A 19,614-nucleotide genomic window follows, 5' to 3' on the forward strand; every position below is an offset into this window, starting at 1 on the left:
TGTATTTCTTTAGTATCGGTTATAACTTACCCTTTTTCATTTCTGATATTGAGTCCTTTTACTTTTTTCTTGGTGAGTCTGTCTACTCTTATCAGTTTTGTTTATTTTTTCAAAGAACCAGCTCCTAGTTTTATTGATCTTTTCTATTGTCTTTTTAGTCTCTATTTCACTAGTTCTCCTGTAATCTTTGTTATTTCTTTTCCTTTACTAAATTTGAGCTTTGTTTGCTCCTTTTCTAGTTCCTTGAAGTATAAAGTTAGGTTGAGACTTTTCTTGTTTCTTGTGGTAGATAGTTATCACTATGAATTCCCCTCTTAGAACTCCTTTTGCTTCATCCTATACATTTTAGTATGTGACATTTCCATTTTCATTTGTCTTAAAGTATTTTTTTTTATCCTCACCCGAGGACATTTTTTCATTTTTTGTTCATATAGAGTGGGAGGGAGAGAGAGAGAAAGAGAGAAACATCAACGTGAAAGGGACACATCGAGTAGCTGCCACCCTCACGACCCAACCCGGGGCCGGGGTCAAACTGCAACCAAGGTACATGCCCTTAGCAGGAACCGAATCCCGGTCTCTCTGGACCACAGACCAACACTCTAACGCTGAGCCAAACCAGCCAGGGCTCAAAGTATTTTTTTATTTCTCTTTCTATTTCCTCTTTGACCCATTGGTCTTTTAGTAGTATGTTGTTTAATCTACCCATATTGGTGAATTTTCTACTTTTCCTTGTGAAATTAATTTCTAGTTTCATATCATTGTGGCAGAAAAGATACTTGATATGATTTCAGTCCTCTTAAATTTATTAAGACCCATTTTGTGGCCTAAACTGTGATCTATGTTGGAAAATATTCCATGTGCACTTGAGAAGAATGTGTATTCTGTTGCTTTTGGATGGAATATCCTGTAATTATCTGTTAAATCCATCTGCTCTAATGTATTATTTAAGACTCATGTTTCCGTACTGATTGTGTTTGGATGATCTATCTATTGATGTAAGTAGGGTATTAAAGTTTCCTGTTAGTGCTTTGCTGTCTGTTTCTCCCTTTAGATCTGATAATATTTGCTCTATATATTTAGGTGCTCCTATGCTGTGTGCATGAATATTTACAAATGTTGTATCTGTTTGTTGGATTGACCCCTTTATGATTATGTAATATTCTTTTTTGTCTCTTATTACAGTCTTTGTTTTAAAGTCTACTTTGTCTGATATGGATATGGCTATTCCATCTTTCTTTTGGTTTTCATTTGCATGAAATATCTTTTTCATCCCTTCACTTTCAGTCTGTGTCCTTACATCTAAAGTTAGTCTCTTGTGGGCAGCATGTAGATGGATCTTGTTTTGCTTTTTTTATTCATTCAGCCACTATATGTTTTTTGATGGGAGAATTTAGTCCATTTACATTTAAAGTAGTTACTGATAGGTGTGTGCTTGTTGCCATTTTGTTCATTGTTTTCTAGTTGTTTTTGTAGTTCCTCTTTGTTCCTTTCATCATCTCCTGCTCTCTTCCTTTGTGGTTTGATGACTTTCTTTAGTGGCATGCTTTTATTCCTTTTTCTTTATCTTTTGTATATTTAGTATACGTTTTTGCTTTGTGGTTACCATGAAACTTTATCTGTAGCAATCTGTCTTAAGTTTATAGCAACTTAAGTTTTATCCCATTATAAAGCTCAACATTACTATCCCCAACCCACCTTTTGTTTTTGTTGTCACATTTTACATCTTCTTTATCTTGTATATATATCCCTTAACTAATTATTATAATCATAGTCATGTTTACTACTTTTTGTCTTTTAACCTTCTTACTAGTTTTATAAGTGACTAGTCTACTACCTTTACTTTATAATTATTTTTCCAGTGAGATTTACACTTTCATGGTGTTCTTGTTACTAATTAGAGATTTTATTTGAACAGGGATCATAGAAAAGTTTTGTAAGAAATATTAATGAAAATCTGCAAGACATTTTGTTTGTATTACTTTTTTTAGAGACTTTGTAGTGAGAAAGTAGAAAAAGAATTACTTATGAAAATATTAATATTTTGAAACAATGTATTATTTATAGAATTATATTCTGTATTATTATTGTACTATTTTTATTTTTTAGTTATTACAATTTAAAAAGTTATTTTCCTTCCCATTTCTCCTAAGGGATAATGGGATTACAATGGGCAAAACATCTTGGAAATGCAGTCAAGGTTACAATTAATGACTTGAATGAAAACTCTGTGACCTTGATTCAGGAAAACTGCCATTTAAACAAATTGAAAGTGGTGGTAGACAGTAAGGAAAAAGAAGAGAGTGGTGATATTCTTGAAGAAGGAGAGGAAAAGCTTGGTAATATTAAGGTGACCAAAATGGATGCCAATGTACTGATGCATTTGAGATCTTTTGATTTCATGTAAGTGAAAAAAATGTGCTGTGTCACTTTCTAAACTGATCGGGATTTTGGGGGGGAAGAGGGATGAGTTAAAAATTAAGACAGTTTATTGTTGCTTTTTATTTCAGTTGATACAATTTTTTTTTTTTTTTTTTTAGTTTTTGGCACTGGCCTAAGGAATGCAATAAGAACATTTTTCAGCATTTGAAATAAAATGCCTGGCCTTTGACAATTTTCATCTAATCCTGATTTATTTTTACATATCATATGGTCATTTTATTACTTTAAACAGAATTATGTATTTAAAATAGATTTGTAAAGTACTTTTGAATCCTTGGAATTTTACTGTTAGAAAAAATGAGAATCGTATCATTTTGGTTACTAGTATGATTTTCAAATGTCTGTATTCTTTCTGATTTTAGACACCTAGACCCTTTTGGAACATCAGTGAACTATCTAGATTCTGCGTTCAGAAATATAAGAAACCTTGGCATAGTGTCGGTGACTTCTACAGACATCAGTTCTTTATATGCCAAGGCACAGCATGTTGCCCGGCGTCACTACGGCTGTAACATTGTCCGGACTGAGTATTACAAGGAACTAGCAGCCAGAATTGTGGTAGCTGCAGTGGCAAGGTACCAAATTGCCAACAGTGTACCTAGTATGTCTGGGCATACGATAAAAACATTTCAAGAAGTGCTTGTCTTGTTTTTAAAAATATGAGCAAAATACAAATTCTGTATTCCATATCTATAGTCTTGATATGCTTGGTAATTTTATGTTGTAGCTTTTAAAATTTGATTTGAAAACTTGTGCCTAAAATAGTTTACTCTCCAATTAAAAATGTTATTAAAATAACAGAAAGAAAAGACAAAGATGCGAGTTAATTTATTTCAGTTATTTTAACAATGTAGAGTAGATGAGAAGATGGCGTAATGAGAAGGGAAGGCAAAGGTGGTTCTTAGATTTAGTCATTGTTTTATGTTCATTCAATCTAATCTTTATGTAAACAAATAATTTGTAAAATGATGACTTATTATTTTTTTTAATCCTCACCCGAGGATATTTTTTCAAATATCTTCAGATAGAGTGGGAAGGGGGAGAGAGAAACATCCACTGGTTGCCTCCCGCACCACCCGACCAGGGCCGAGGTGCGGAATGCAAACCCACGACTCCTTGGTCCGAGGGCTGGCGTGCTACGCCGAGTCAAACCGGCCAGGGCGATGGCTTATTAACTTGATTCTGAAAAATGATCTTGCCTACAAAAAAGTTTTCTTTCTCATCAGGATTTCTAAACAATTGAAGAAAGGACCTTTTTTGTTTGTTTGTTTTTTTTGAGCACCCATTTTATTCAGAATTTTATGCTGTAGAGATGGACAGTGAGAGTCTAGGTAATGGGTGATCCGCCGGCTCACCCCCTGGCCTCAGCACTAGTTTCACAGCAGTTAGATCGAAGTCCTACCTCAGCACAGAGTATTAGACTTCATCGACCTTAAGCAGTATTCCTGACTGACTGAAAACTCTGATGTTCAGTTTATATATGCCAAGGAGCTACTTAAAAGTGTCTATAACACTAACAAATTCAAGTTAATACATACGAGCTGAGTTTAATGTCTAACTGCAGAGGGAAAACTAAATACATAAATGGTGCATCAGGTAGAATTTAATCCAAAAGTCTGTAAAATTAATAGCGGCAAGGACTTGCCTGTTCCCTTTTCACTGACTGTTCAGCAGCTAGCACACTACCCTGCGTGTAGTTAGTACTCAGTAAACATTGTTTGGAAAAGCTCTTGTAGGAAAAAAACAGGTAAAAAGGAAGAAAGGCGGAGGTGAAGACAAGGAAGAAAGCGACATTGAAAACCACAGAATATAGTTCTGTTGAGAGGCTGTCATTAGGGAAAATGTCTGGTTACTGAAGACTCTGGCAAACATCCTTTATTTCCTATTTCAATCTGTGTAAAAGTTACAGTAATGACCTTTTAAAAGCACTGCTACTCAGAATTGTATTTTCCTTTTTTGCTCTTCACCTACCCATAATTTACTGTCCAGGTTAGTACTATCAATACAATGTCAAAGAAAAATGATAAGCATCCAAAATAACTTAATTTTTTTTACCCCCAGAGCTGCAGCTCGATGTAACAAAGGCATAGAAGTACTATTTGCAGTTGCTCTGGAACATTTTGTCTTAGTTGTTGTGAGAGTTTTGCGGGGACCTACTTCTGCGGATGAAACAGCCAAGAAGATTCAGTATCTGATCCATTGTCAGTGGTGTGAAGAGAGAATTTTTCAGAAGGATGGTAATATGGTAGAAGGTAATTCAAGTTTCTTTTGACTGTATATTGTGTTTAATTTATGTATAAGCCTCCAATGAAGAAGGCTTTATCACATCCCTAATTATACACATGGTCCTTTGGTTTTAAAGATGACAGTGCTGACTTTATTTCCTACACTGTATTTCCTTTCACCAACAGACCAGACATTTGTGTGACTAAGTTATTTGCTCGTGCTGTACAATTTACGTTCTAGCCCTGTCCCCTCTTATGGAAACATCTAGAAAAAACTTAGTTTCCACTGTCACTAATTTTAGGAACATAAGTCAGATTACATCTTTGTCCAGGCTGTTTCAATTCATTAATTTTATAAAAATAACTTTCATGTTTCTGGCTGACTATAAAAGCCATCAGTGTTATAAAGTGCATTCAGTAAACATTTACTGAGCCTCTACTATATGCCAGGCCTGGGGACCAAGGAAAAGGATGTGGCTTTTGCCCTTATAAAGCTTTTTATATTTTTGCCTCCCTAGGATATAGACACAGTTGCCCATTGTTTTATTAGTTCCTTGGCATTTTTTAATATGGATTTTGAATAACTCTTTATATATTGGACTTTAACCCTTATGATATGAATTGCAGATATTCTCATTTTGTCACTGTGTTGGCAAATCTTTGTTTTTTTAATCTTTGATGCAGTTTAAAGTTAAGAGAACTTTTATATATTCTGGGTTTTGTCTCTAGTTAGAGTGAGCATTCCTATTCAAGGTAGGTTGTATTTCATTGAAGAATCCACCTCTTTGCCAGTGATTTCAGAGTATCATCTCTGTGTTATATTGAATTGCCACATGCATTTGAGTTTGTTTCTGGATTTTTCTATTCCAGTGTTTGGATGTCTGTTTACCCACCGCTACATTTTTTTGAATACAGATTTTTAGTGTTAATATTTGTTAAGGAAATCCCTCCTCAGAAGTGTGTTTTCAGGCCCTGGCCAGGTTGCTCATTTGGATAGAGGGTCGTCCCCATACACCAATGTTGTGGGTTTTATCCCAGGTCAAGTCACGTACAAGGATCAACCAATGAATACATAAATAAGCGGAACAACAAATTGATGTTTCTCTCTCTCCCCCTTCTTCCTTCTCTAAAATCAATGAATAATATGTCTCCTAAGTCTCCAATCTATGTTCCTATCGTGTGTGTGTGTGTGTGTGTGTGTGTGTGTCTCGCAATCCTTATCTTGTTCCTGATCTTAGAGGAAAAGCTTTTAACTTTTCACCAACTTTTCTCTCTCCCTTTCTCTCTCTCAAATCAATAAATTTTTTTTAAAAAAGCTCTATGTTCAGAGTGTTCCTGATACTGGCTCTTTTTCTTTTTTTTAGCCAAAAAGTAAATAAACCAGTTGATATTTTATTTTGATCACATTAATTTAAGGAGGATATTGTTGTGGTTTTAAACTTCCTAAGAACCTAGTGTGCTTTTCATTTGTACAAGTACTTTTGCTACGATGTCCGTTGATGGTGGGGATGGAGAGCTTCCCGTCACATTCCTTATTTGGTTCCCTCTGGTGCTTTCTGATTTAAGCGTGAGTCCGAGATATCAGTCATGTATCATGTTATCCTTCATTTCCTGTTTTGTTATATTTTATTAAGATGTCGAATTTTGTCATGTTTTTTCAGCATCTGTGGAGATGAGTATATAGTATTTCTCCTTAGATCTATTAATTATAATAAAATTTCTCAATGTTGAACCAGTCTGATTTTCTAGAATAAATTATTCTGTCAAGAAGTATTCTCTTAATATAGATTCTATTTGCCAATGTTTTTAAGGATTTTTGTTTTAATACTTAATTTTCCTTTTTTAGGTTGGATTTTGGAATCAGTTTAAACTTCCTTCAAAAAGAATTTGGAACTTTTTTCCTTTTTTCAATGCTTGGGAACAGTTTAACTAGCATCAGAATTATTTGTTCATTCAAGGGTTAGCACTATTAACCTAGCTTTTCTAATTTACTTACATAGAGGTTGAGCCAAGTAGTGGCTAATGATTCCTTTTAATTTCCTTGGTTTCTGTGGTTAAAGTCTCCTTTATTTAAAAATTTTTTAATATTTGTCCTTTCTGTCTTTTTTCTTGAAATTAGAGACTGGTTTATCTATTCTATTGTTTGTTATTTTTCTTAATATTTACTTTTATAGTACTGTGTGTGTGTGTGTGTGTGTGTGTGTGTGTGTGTGTTTCTGCAATTTGGATTTATCTGTTTTAAATAATATATTGCCTTCTTGGTATCATGAATGAGGTCAATTAGTCCCCCATTTTTCCTTCCTAATCTTTGTTCATTATGCCATTTGTGTTATTAGAATGTGTACCATTTATATTCTGTTTTGCCAATATAATCTATATATTAAATATATCTAGTGCTCATCATCAGTCTTTTTGCCATAATTTCGCAGATCATCTCTTAGATAATTCAGCTTGGGGAGGGTTCATGGAGAGAATATTCCTTGAGGTCATGCATGTTCAGAGCTCACCATTCATGGTCTTTGTACTGAGTTTAAAGAGTTTCTTTGAGTGCCTTATAGAAGTCCTTCTTCTGTCCTCTGTTACTGAATATTAACTCATGTTCCTTCTCTCATGTGACAGGATCATTTTGTCTGTGCCTAAAGGAGTATTTATTTTTGAAATCTAGTAACTTTTCTCTGTGTATATCCTTCTAGGATCAGTGTTTCTAGATCGTGGTGTACCTTTCATCATGTAGTTTCAAATCTTTTATTTCAAGAAAGGGTTCTTAAATATGTATTTAATTCTGAAATTTCTCTTACCTTTGTACTATTATGCCTATGCTAGATATTCTCGACCTGTCTTCTTTTACCTATTATTTTATCTCTCTAAAAATGTTCAGATAGATTCCTGATTGTTATGTTTTTGTCATGTATTGGCCCTTTTATCATTATTAAATGTCCATATTTATCTCTGTAGCATTTCTTTTTTTTTTTGTAATTTTTCTTTATTGATTTTAGAGAGAGAGGGAGAGAGAAAGAGAGAAACATCGATGACAGAGAATGTCAACTGACCGCCTCCTGCATGCCCCCCACTGGGGATTGGACCCACAACCTGGGCATGTGTCCTGACCAGGAATCGAACTGGCGACCTCTTGGTGCATGGGTCCACGCTCAGCCACTAAGCCACACCAGCCAGGCTCTGTGGTATTTCTTATCCAAAAGCCTATATTATCTGATTTTAATATAAACACCACTCCTGTAGTTACTATATGCATCATATATTTTCTCATTTTTTTACTTTCAATCTGAGTCTCTTATTAGATCTTGCCTTTTTAGCTAGTCTGGTCATTTCTGCCTCTTGACGAGTGTTTAGACCATCACATGAAATGTGATTATGAGAATGGTTGGCTCTTTTCTAATTTGTTTCATGTCTTTTTGTTTCTCCTTTGGTGCATTCTTTAGTGTTAAACAGATATTTTTAGTGTGTTATTTTAATTAATTCCTGTGATTTTTTTTTTTTTTAGCTGTGTATTTTTTTGGTTTTTTCTTAATGGTTTCTCTAGGGATTACAACATATGCCTTCAATTTATCTTAATCTGTCTCAGGTTAATAATGAGGTAAGACTGGCAAAATTTAGCAGCTTTGCTCTAGTAGAATTTTCCTCTTTCCTCCTGTGCTAATTTTGTCTTACATTAATTACATTTGTATAGGCCTAATCCAGCAATCTTATGAATTCTCAAATAAGACAAGAAAAGAAAAACACACACACTTTTTATAGTTACCCATATAACTACCTTTGATTATATTTTGTTCCCTGTCATTATAGATCCCAAATGTCTTTGGTTGTCCCCACTGAAAGTTGTTTGGAAACACTTGGGACAGGCAGGGCTTATAAACTGATAGATTTCACTGTAATGGGAAGGCACAGTCTGCCTTTTCATTAGGAGGCCGCCCTGCCCCCCATGCCAATAAATACATGGATTTTTTCTCTTGAATTGTTCAGTTTTTCTAGAGAAGAATCTTCCAGTTTTCTCTGAGCATTCCGGGAGCCGTGGTGGTGAAGGAGACTGGAAGGGCTTACCATTTATCCAGTCTTCTAATCCCCTCTTCTCATGTATCTCCTCACCCGAAGCTGTGATTGATGGCCCTTGTTCCATGTCCTCAGTGGTTCAGCTTCGCCCAAGATTAAAGTATCTTTGGGGATGGGGAAGACACAGAGCCTGACTGGGTTTTAGAGAAGAATATCCAGGAGTCCTGACTGAACTTACACTTTTTTAACCAAGCTTGTGTGCAGTACCAGCCTATTCTCATCTTCAGGGACAGGCAGTATCTTCAATTCCCAGGCCTCTCCAGCGTCCCACAGTGTCAGGGGCTTGCTTTGTTTGACCCATCTACCCATTTCAGGCGTAGGCTTTAGCTTTCTCTGGTCTAAAACATCAGGTATCCCCTTGGGTATCTGATTCTCACTTCTAAAATTTTATTGATATTTCTCATCATCATTTTGTTACCTCCTCTCCCGTTTTATCTGTCCTTGGGATTTGATTTGTATTCCATTGCTCTCATTTTAATAATGCTTTAAACGACAGCAGAAATAAAAATGTGTTCATTGCATTTAAATAGGAGTCTCAAATTATTTTAATTCCTCATCTGAAATTGCCTTTATAGTCTATGTACCAATGACATGGAAATACTAGTTTTCTTTCTTTATCCTTTCATTTTTTTGCTACTGGTAACTTGAAATGATAGCCCTGACCTCTCAGAGAAGGGATTTACTGATGTTATCCTAGTACTGCGAAATCCTAGGCAAGGGGCTTGGGAAAAGACATAGGTTCATGTATACGATGGGAGAATTTTGTAGAGTGCATCAAGAAAGAAACTTACACAAATTCATGTGTGCTGCCTGCCTGTGGTAAGTGGGTGTAACTGACAGAAACGTCAATGTGAATCGCCCCCATTTGGATAATACTCCCTGTAGTACTTGTAATTTAGTTCTTTAATGGTTCCAGGGAAGAGTTCTTGAATATATTCATATAATGTTTGAGGAACATAGTTTTCAACAAAACTAATTGATGGTAACCTTTAAGGCTTAGAATTAAATAATACTGAAAAGTAGACCTAAGAAAAATAGTGACAGAAGTAAATCTAAAATAAGATCTCACACTGCGTATTATGCCATTTAATTGCATTGAATAACAATGCTATAGCAAGAAGCTGAAGACCTGTGTCCCTACCACCATAGTCCTGGGTTCTGGATATATCTAGGGTGATTGAGCAGATCTAGCCCTTCCAAGAAAGCCAATGATCTACCCAGGAATAGGCTGGGGGAAATCAGTTGAAGTCTGATTTAAAATTACTATTCTTGGACCCATGGTGAACTGAAAAAGTTCAGACTGGAATATTGTCCCATCTTGGGAACTAAGCACGTCCCCAGTTTCCTTGACAGAAGTTAATATATGAGAAATGTCTTTATTTTAATGGGCTAGTGGTTATATGGGTATATATATTTGTCAAAATTTATCCACCTTTTCACATACAATGTATACATTTTATTGCCTGTAAATCATACCCCAGTTGATTTTAAAATAAATATCTTATGGATTTTGTAAGACTTTCTCCTACTTAAATTATTTTATGTACTAAAAGTTAGGCCTCTAATCTGTTTGACATGGATTTCTATAATCTCTCTCAAGCTTTAATCCTCTGATCTGTATAATTGAGATTTTATAAAAATACTTAGCACAATACTTGGCACATAGTAGATTCTCAATGTAATAGTAGCTGAAAATTGTTAATATGACAGTTACTGCTGTGCACACTGCCGTTTCTGCCTTGACTTCTCTCATCGTTTCACAGAAAACCCGTACCGACAGCTGCCCTGTGACTGCCATGGAAGCATGCCTGGGAAGACAGCAATAGAGCTGGGGCCTCTCTGGTACGTGTGCAGAAGCGTATTGTACTCGGAACTGATTTATGTGTTCATTTGGTTGCTGACTTTTGATGATGTGTGGCAAAAGACAAGCACATTTTGATTGAATTTTTTTAAGTCTAGGCAAAGAATTATGACTCTTCTCCCCCTACGAACCTGGGGTGTTTTCTGTTTTCAGATCTTTCTGTACCATTATCCCCCAAGTTTGTGACAGTGCTAAGAGGCAGTGGAATGAAAGAGAAGCCTGGCTGATCTGCAAACTAGATAATTCATTTCTGAATAGTAAGAATGAGATTGTTCTTTTTCTTAGTTGGTGATTATAGAACTGTAGGGTGTGATTATGAAGTGATCACAGCCCAGCTGGTGTGGCTCAGTGGTTGAGCATCGACCCAGGCACCAAGAGGTCGCCGGTTTGATTCCTAGTCAGGGCACATGCCCAGGTTGTGGGCCTGATCCCCAGTGTGGGGCACGCAGGAGGCGGCCAATCGTTGTTCTCTCTCATCGATATTTCTGTCTGTCTCTCCCTCTCCCTTGCTTTCTAAAATCAATAAAGCCCTGGCCGGTTTGGCTCAGCGGTTGGAGCATCGACCAGCAGACCAGAGAGTCTCGGGTTCGGTTTCCGCTAGGGGCACGTACCAAAAATAAATTAATTAAAGATAAATTAGAAATAATAATAATCATAATAATAAAGTGATCACAATAACTTTTTATAGAAGAGTCTACTAATATAATAGTTTTTTGAGGAAATAATTTGTTTTTCATCCTCACCCGAGGATATTTTTCCATTGATTTTCAGATGGGAGGGAGGGTCAGAGACAGAGAGACATCGATGTGAGAGAGACATGCTTTCTGCATGACCCTGACCAGGGCCAGGGATCAAACCACAACCGAGGTAAAGTGCCCTTGACTGGAATTGAACCTACAACTCTTTGGTCTGTGGTCCAACGCTCTAACCACTGAGCATACCGGCCAGAGCCGAGGAATTAATTTTAAAAAGGGCATGTGTAAGTCAGTGTCTTTTGTTTTAGGTCAAGTTGTTTAGATGGGACTCAACTGCAAATTTTTAATGTATCTGTGTACATGTGTGCTATTGCATCGTTAATAAATAGAGATTCCTAACATTGTGACTAGAATCATTGTAGATTTCTACCTCATTAATGTACAAAGTCAAGGTTCATCTACTAAAACTATTATTAACCCAACTGGTAATATGTTTGTGCTGATGCCTTTTTTTAAATCTTTATCTCATGTTTTTATTTTTCCATGTCTAGTTAATTTTATTTATTATTGTTTACTTTTTATTTAATTTATTGGGATTACATTAGTTAATAAAATTATGTAGGTTTCAGGTGTACAATTCTATAACACGGCACGCAGGAGGTGGCCAGTTGATGTTCTCTCTCATCACTGTTTCTCTTTCTCTCCCTTATTCTCTCTCTAAAATCAATAAAGGAAAAAAAAAAGATCTAGCCAGCCTTATCTTCTGGTACTCTCTAACCTGTATCATCTGCTACATGTTCATCCCACTCACTCACCTCAGAACTGGGGAAATTAATTCTTCTTAACGGCTTCTGGATCCAGAAGGAAGATCATCTAGCCCAGTTCCCTCATTTCACGGAGGAGACAATTATGACACTGTTTTTAAGCGCTGGCTAAAACTGACCTCTAAAATGTAGCAGCTCAGGCAGGGCAAGAACTCAGGTGTTCCCATTCCTGGGACTGAGCCCTAAACCACGCCTTCGGACTTCCTCACTCAGAGCCAGAGTCCTGTCTTCCTTCTCGTCCTGAATCTCTTCCTCTTCCCCCACCTCCAGCTCAAATTCCACATCCTCTTTGAAGTCTCTCCTTAGTGCTTCAACCCAAATTATTTCTAAATTCCCTGTTAGTAAATCGTACAGGGATCACTCATTTGACACTTAAAATCATATATTTCTCCACACATTTTTGCTAACCCTGATAATAGCTACATTAAGGATATAGTTTGTTCTAGAGATTTTATACATGTCATCTCATTTAATTCCCATGAGACTGAGAGGTTTTATTTTCCATTTGATGATGAGGAATATGAGCCTCAAAAGCACTAATTTATTCGAGATTACATAGCTAGTAAGTGGTGGGGCCAGGACAGGAATCCAGGGTCAGCTGACTAGGAATTTCATATTCTGCACATTATACCTGTGATTCTCAAATTAAATGGGAAACGTATCAGAGTCACCCCTGGACCATTTTTAAATTACATCACCACCACATGCAATTCTCATCTATCTTTACCATAAACACATGGAATCAAGATTTACTGTTACTTTCAGGAATACACATTGTGGGAATCCCTGAGTTATATTATATCCCTGTCTAGATTTAATAGGTTTTTATGGGGTAAACACACTGTAGCTTATATTTTGGTGTACCCCCCACACCTATATGTGACCCAGGGCTATATATCTTATGAGGGGTCCAACTCTTGTTGACTTAACTGTGAATGGGATTTCCTTGACTAACACTAATTTAAAGAACTGACATGATAAAAAGAAATGGGGAAATAGAAAATGAACAATGTTGAATTAAATGATAAATTCTTTTTAATTTCAGTATTTAATCTATCATATAATTATCTATGTTAATGTTGCAGTTAAATTATGGAGACTTATTTTTTAAGACAATAAATATTTCTCTCAAACCCAATTCTATTTTCTTCTTTTAGGTCAAGTTCCCTCTTCAGTACTGGATTTCTCAAAAGAATGCTGTTTGAATCTCTTCACCATGGTTTAGATGACATTCAACCCCTAATAAAGACATTAATCTTTGAGTCAGAGTGTACTCCTCAAAGTCAGTTTTCAGTTCATTCACCTTCAAATCTCAACAAGCAAGGTAACTAATTGAACACTAGTTGACTAGCTTACAAATTGATTATCAAAATGCTCTTTTTAGCCCTGGCCGGTTTTGCTCAGTGGTTAGAGCGTCAGCCTGCGGTCCAGAGACTCAGGTTTGGTTCCCACTAAGGGCACATACCTCGGTTGCAGTTTGTCCCCAGCCCTGGTTGGGTCATGCAGGTGGCAGCCACTCGATGTGTCCCTTTCATATCGATGTTTCTCTCTCTCTCTCTCTCTTCCTCTCTCTCTCTCCCGCTCTATCTGAACAACAAAAAATAGAAAAATGTCCTCAGGTGAGGATAAAAAACAACAACTATTTGATGTTATAATCAAAAGCAGTATAGCCCTGGCCGGTTTTGCTCAGTGGTTAGAGCGTCGGCCTGCGGTCCAGAGAGACCCAGGTTCGGTTCCCACTAAGGGCATGTACCTCAGTTGTAGTTTGTCCCCGGCCCTGGTCGGTCGTGTGGGTGGCAGCCTGACCCGTCCTGCAGGTCAAACGAGGACTCTAGAGGGGGAGTGAGGATGAGGAGGGACAAGAGACACAAGAAATGGAGACAAGACAGGAGTCTGATCAAGTCTCGTTTATTCTGGGGAAATTTACACAATATATAGGGCAGGAAAAACAAGATCATTTGTTATCAAGCGATAGTTATTGAGTAACCACCCCAAGCACGGGTGGAACAAAAGACTGAGTAAATGGTTCAAAATGCAGAGATAAAGCAGAGATATCCTGCCTTGGGGCAGGAGATGGCAGAGCAGATTTTACTTAAAGAAATGTAGAGATAAAGAAATGCAGAAGGCAGAGATATCCTGCCTTGGGGAAGGTGATGGCAGAGCAGATTTTAACAAGATGGATGCCATGAAAAATGTCTCCCACAGCAGCCACTCGATGTGTTCCTTTCACATCGATGTTTCTCTCTCTCTCTCTCTGTTCCTCTCTCTCCCTCCCACTCTACCTGAACAAAAGATGGAAAAATGTCCTCGGGTGAGGATAAAAAAAAAAAAAAAAAACAGTATAAGTAGTATGGTTTGAATCTCTTCTAAAGAATCTGATCATAATCTGGTTATTAACTTTTATTTTTAATTGCATTGTTTTCTTCAGGTTTCTATTTCAGGGCCTGAAATAATAATTTTAGTAGATTGAAAAGTACTAAATGTTTGTTGTGGTTTTATTACCCTGTATCTGCTGTCTAGGAAGAGAAACCTCAGGGAATTCTCAGAGTGGTATGGCCAGAATTTTTGGTGATATCCATTGAGACGTGGAAACTAGGGTTTACACTTACCACTCAATAAAACGAAGTTTTTTCTCCTGTTTTCTCCTTAGTATAAATAGGCTTTTGTAGTTTTTATCTGGCCACTGGTCTGAGGGTGGGCCTGTTAGACATCCTAGTATTTTTAAGTCATTAGAGGCAGCAGCTGTTGTGAAGAATTAAAATGTAATCCTTGCCATTTTACCAGAATTGGTATATTCATAAAAGCAGTGTGGATATAATTTAATAAGCTTTTATGTAAACTTTGAATTGTTACTTAATAGGATCCTGTAAAATATTTTGTGATTCCCATTTGTTTTATTTTAGAAGAATGTGGTTTATTTATTAAAAGTACAGATGATACCACAACAGATAATTACATTGTACAAGGTATGTATGTGTGTGTGTGTGTGTGTGTGTATGTATATATACATATGTATGCATCAGTGCAAAAAGGCAGAGAAGAGTAGGAAGAGATTTCTTTGGTAGCCTATTTCAGAGTGCATTATCATTATTATTATCATTATTATTCTGACGTAATATAGTAAAACTTGTTTATCTGGCGTTTGCACAGTTCACATGTACTCTATTAACATGTGCTCTGCTCACAGTTCTAATATTTGATGATCTCTTTGAAAGAACTATAATATCTTGATGTACCATGTGGACCAAAATATGATCAAATTCTATTTGATAGGATTAAGATTAGATTTTGACATATGATGTATAACAGTTCCATTGATTGACCAGAAGACCTTTTCTCTAGCCATACGAATTTATATATGGCCTTTCTTATAATTTAGGATGTGTGCATACTTTCAAATATGGTTGTATAGGCATTGCAAATTCATAGCAAAAGGGTATTAAGATTTATAATGTCAGTGCCTTAGTGTCTAAGGTTTTGTTTTGCGTTTAAAAAGACAACTTTAGATTCTAAATGTGTTTTGAATACAGGTGAAAGAAAGAATATAGTGTTAAGGTTGAAAGCGCAGAGGATGCCCTGGCCGGTTTGGCTCAGCGGTTGGAGTGTCGGCCTGCGGTCCAGAGAGACCCGCGTTCGGTTCCCGCTAAGGGCACGTACCTCGGTTGCAGTTTGTCCCCGGCCCTGGTTGGTCGTGCGGGTGGCAGCCACTCAATGTGTCCCTTCACATCGATGTTTCTCTTTCTCTCTCTTCCTCTCTCTCCCTCCCGCTCTATCTGAACAAAAAATGGAAAAATGTCCTCGGGTGAGGATAAGAAAAAAAAAGAAAGCGCAGAGGATTAAAGTTACAAACTGTAATTGTATTAGTTGGTCAACATTTTAGTATTGCTCTTCAAAGAAAACAATTCCTATTAATAGCATGTGGTTTCAACACTTGTATGCTCTAACAGTCATGTTCATTTAGCACCTTCAGCTAATTTGCTAACATTCATATCACTTTAGGATGATTTATTCTACTTAATTTCTCTGTCAGAGGTAAGAAAAAGGCAGTATGGTATATTGGACTGAGCATTAGATTTAAGAGCATCATTCTACTTCTTTGTGTTGTTTGTTGTGTAACCTTGGCCAGGTTTTGTGCTCATTGAAGACCTACTATTTATCAGATATTGGCATTTGGTAGAAAGTACAAGTATAAAAATGGAAGAACATTATCCCCAGGAACTTAGAATACAATCTGGGAAATAATGATCTACACATATAAAAGACTTCTATGTGAAACAATAAAAGAAAAAAGACGGAACTTAATCAGACTTAGTATAGTATTGACTGTAATGAAGTCTGTGAGGTGAGTGGCCCAGAACTCATAAATAGCTTTCTACAGGAGATGAAAACAGAGTTGAGGCTTGAAATTGAACAAGGTAAAGAGTAAGTTCTTGGTGACGGATGATGATTTGACTTGGGGTGTTGGGTGCACAGTGCAATCAGTATACATATCTTGTAACATAGAAATCCACACCTGAAACCTGTGTGATTATATTAACCAATGTCACCCCAATAAATTTAATTAAAAAGTAAAGCTCTGACTCAGCAAGCAGTTAAATATTAAAATGACATCCAGTAGCCCTGGCCATTTGGCCCAGCGGTTAGAGCATCAGCCCCTGAACCAAAGAGTCTTGGGTCGATTCCTGGTCAAGGGCGTGTACCTGGGTTGCAGGTTTGATCCCTGGCTCCGGAATCAATGTTTCTCTCACATCAATGTTTCTCTCTTTCCTTCCCCTCTCTCCCTCCCACTCTATCTAAAATAATCAATGGAAAAATATCCTTGGATAAAGATTAACAAAAAAAAATAAAAACACTTTTATAAAATCATTATCAGTAAGGATAGTGAAAATAAGAATATTTTATTCTTACAATGATTTCTCTTAAGATTGGATAGGTTGAAATGATGTCAGAGGATATAAACTTGAGATAACATGTAGCTATAAAAGTACCTGCTTTGTCATTTTTAAGAGAATGTTAACTTTGTGTGTATTTGTGTGTTTCAGGAAAGAGAAAAGGTAGTGAACCAATCACAAATTTAGCCAAGAAGCAAAAGACTGATGTCAGTACTGAACATCCTCCCTTTTATTACAACGTCCACAGACACAGCATTAAAGGGATGAATATGCCGAAGTAAGACAGCCAGTGAATGGCAACATGTATGTTTTGTATTTTAATGACATTGTGATGCAAATAAAAATACAACCTCATTTTTTCCCTTTCCTTGCTGCAGGTTAAAAAAGTTTCTGTGCTATCTTTCTCAAGCAGGCTTTCGAGTAAGCCGAACTCATTTTGACCCAATGGGTGTTCGTACAGATGCACCTCTGGTGCAGTTTAAGTCTATCCTTTTAAAGTACAGCACCCCCACCTACACTGGAGGACAAACGGAGGGCCATGTGCAGGCCGCGTCGGAAGAAACAGTAGCTGACCGGGTGGAAATGTCGGAGAAGGACAAAGCAGAAGCCGGCAGTTGCAGAAGATGGTAAATGCAGGGGAGTTGATTCCCAGATGCCTGTATCGAAGGCCTGCCTAATGGTCTCTGTTCCACCTGTAGTTCTTTTTTTATTCTTTCAATTCAGTGGTGTAAAAATAAAAAACAGTGCTGTTTTCTTTCAGAAAATTAGCAGTTTCTAACTTAACTGGTTTGGGAGTTTTGCTTTCCAAGTTTTTCGTATTTTAAAGAAAACTTAAAATGGTAATGAAAACGTTTCATATGAAGCCACATTTGTGACTGAGATCACCTACTGTTTAATAACTCGGAAAATTCTCACACGCGAAGTGTTTGGAATTTATGTATGCCCCCGAAGCCATTCTTCACTGTCTTACACATCTCTGCTGAGACTGATGCTGGACAGAAAAGGATGTCCTTTCACGGCACTGATACATTTCACAACTACAGACTTAAAAAGATTTTAAGAAGCCACACCTCTCCCCACATTGATCTTTTAATTTCTAGTTTTTGAGAAATTAAAGACTTGCCTGATAGAAATACATTTTTCTTCTAAAACTAAACTTCAGAGTAAGAGTTTGTCAAAGTAAATTGGGACCATTGCTGTAATTATAATTGTTCACAAGCACTGAAATTCTCAAGAGACTTTGTTATAAATTAAACAAATCGGGTGATCTCAGTGCCTCGTTAATGCACGTGTAAGTCATTCGCTTGGTTGTGCTGCCCCAGGTGTAAAACTTGCCACTTTATGAACCTAAGAGTGAGGCTTGTTCGTTTGGGGATGGTTTTTGTTTTTATTTTAGTGAGGTTTTGTTTGTTGTTTTGCTGTGTGTATGTGCCGATTTTTTTTTTTTTTTTTTTTTGTATAAATAGCCCAGGCTAACATAATTATGAAAATTAGTTGAAACAAAGACCTTGTTTCCATTAATAAATACTGTTCTTGTTTCATTTGAATATTAACAGTTCTGGTGAAAGGATTTAATGCAGAGTTTAGGTTTCCGTCTCAAGGATTTAATCCATATTTACCCTGAAGTATTTGTTAGAGGAAGTAACTTTTTACTAGCATTAAGCTTGGAAGATGGAGGGAGAGTTATAATTGAAGGTTTTAATTTTTTTTTTTCTTTTTTAAAATTGATTTTGGAGAGAGAGGAGAGAGAGAGAGAGAGAAACATTGATGAGAGAGAACATCGATTGGCCGCCTTCTGATGCCCCCCACTGGAGATTTGGCCCACAACCTGGGCATGTGCTCTGACCGGGAATTGAACTGGTGACCTCTTGGTGCATGGGTTGATGCTCAACCACTGTGCCACACCGGCCAGGCTATAACTGAAGGTTTTAATACACTACATAAGAAAAAAGCCAGTGACATACACAAAAATCCAGGGAGTAAGGGCTGCTACCATCAACACGTATTATTCATTTAGCAGAAATAAAATCTTTGTGTTTTTACAGCATAGTCCTAGGAGGATATTTTCCCTTAAATTAATGGAATCATGCATTTTGGTAAAATAAAGGATTATGTGAAGTGTAAGTGCGTTTCTATTATGACCATAATAAAACGAATTCTTGCCAATTAAAATTAAACTAATTAAAACAAGGAGGTATCACCTCACACCTGCCAGAATGGCTACTGTCAACAAATCATCAAGTGCTGGCGAGGGTGTGGAGAAAAGGGGACTCTAGTACCCTGCTGGTGGGAGTGCAGACTGGTGCAGCCACCATGGAAAACGATATGGTGTTTCCTCAAAAAGTTAAAAATGGAACTGCCATTTGACCCAGTGATCCCACTTCTAGGAATCAGGAAGAATATATGCACCCCTGTGTTCATAGCAGCACTATTTACAATAACTAAGATCTGGAAACAGCCCAAGTGCCCATCAACAGATGAGTGGATGAAAAAGTTGTACATTTACACAATGGAGTACTATACAGCTGTATTTTAAAAAGTGGTGGGGAGAGGGTGTCTTACCCTTTGAGACAGCATGGAGGGACCTGGAGAGTATTATGCTAAATGAAA

The 19,614-nt window shown here is 36.9% G+C and overlaps 1 protein-coding gene across 1 annotated transcript in view; it reads left to right on the top strand.

Moving 5' to 3' along the window:
* TRMT1L (tRNA methyltransferase 1 like) overlaps positions 1–17,763 on the top strand; it is a 30,533-nt gene extending 12,770 nt beyond the window's left edge. Inside the window, exons 8-15 of the mRNA XM_036272059.1 lie at positions 2,151–2,400; positions 2,802–3,014; positions 4,501–4,691; positions 10,496–10,574; positions 13,270–13,436; positions 15,016–15,078; positions 17,155–17,281; positions 17,382–17,763. Of these exons, the coding sequence (XP_036127952.1) occupies positions 2,151–2,400; positions 2,802–3,014; positions 4,501–4,691; positions 10,496–10,574; positions 13,270–13,436; positions 15,016–15,078; positions 17,155–17,281; positions 17,382–17,634 (1,343 nt within the window). The 3' untranslated portion in view covers positions 17,635–17,763. The remainder of the gene's footprint in view (positions 1–2,150; positions 2,401–2,801; positions 3,015–4,500; positions 4,692–10,495; positions 10,575–13,269; positions 13,437–15,015; positions 15,079–17,154; positions 17,282–17,381) is intronic.
* The last annotated feature ends 1,851 nt before the right edge of the window (positions 17,764–19,614 follow it).

The sequence above is a fragment of the Molossus molossus genome, unplaced genomic scaffold, assembly GCF_014108415.1.
Source record: "Molossus molossus isolate mMolMol1 unplaced genomic scaffold, mMolMol1.p scaffold_m16_p_20, whole genome shotgun sequence".
Taxonomy (NCBI): Eukaryota; Metazoa; Chordata; class Mammalia; order Chiroptera; family Molossidae; genus Molossus; species Molossus molossus.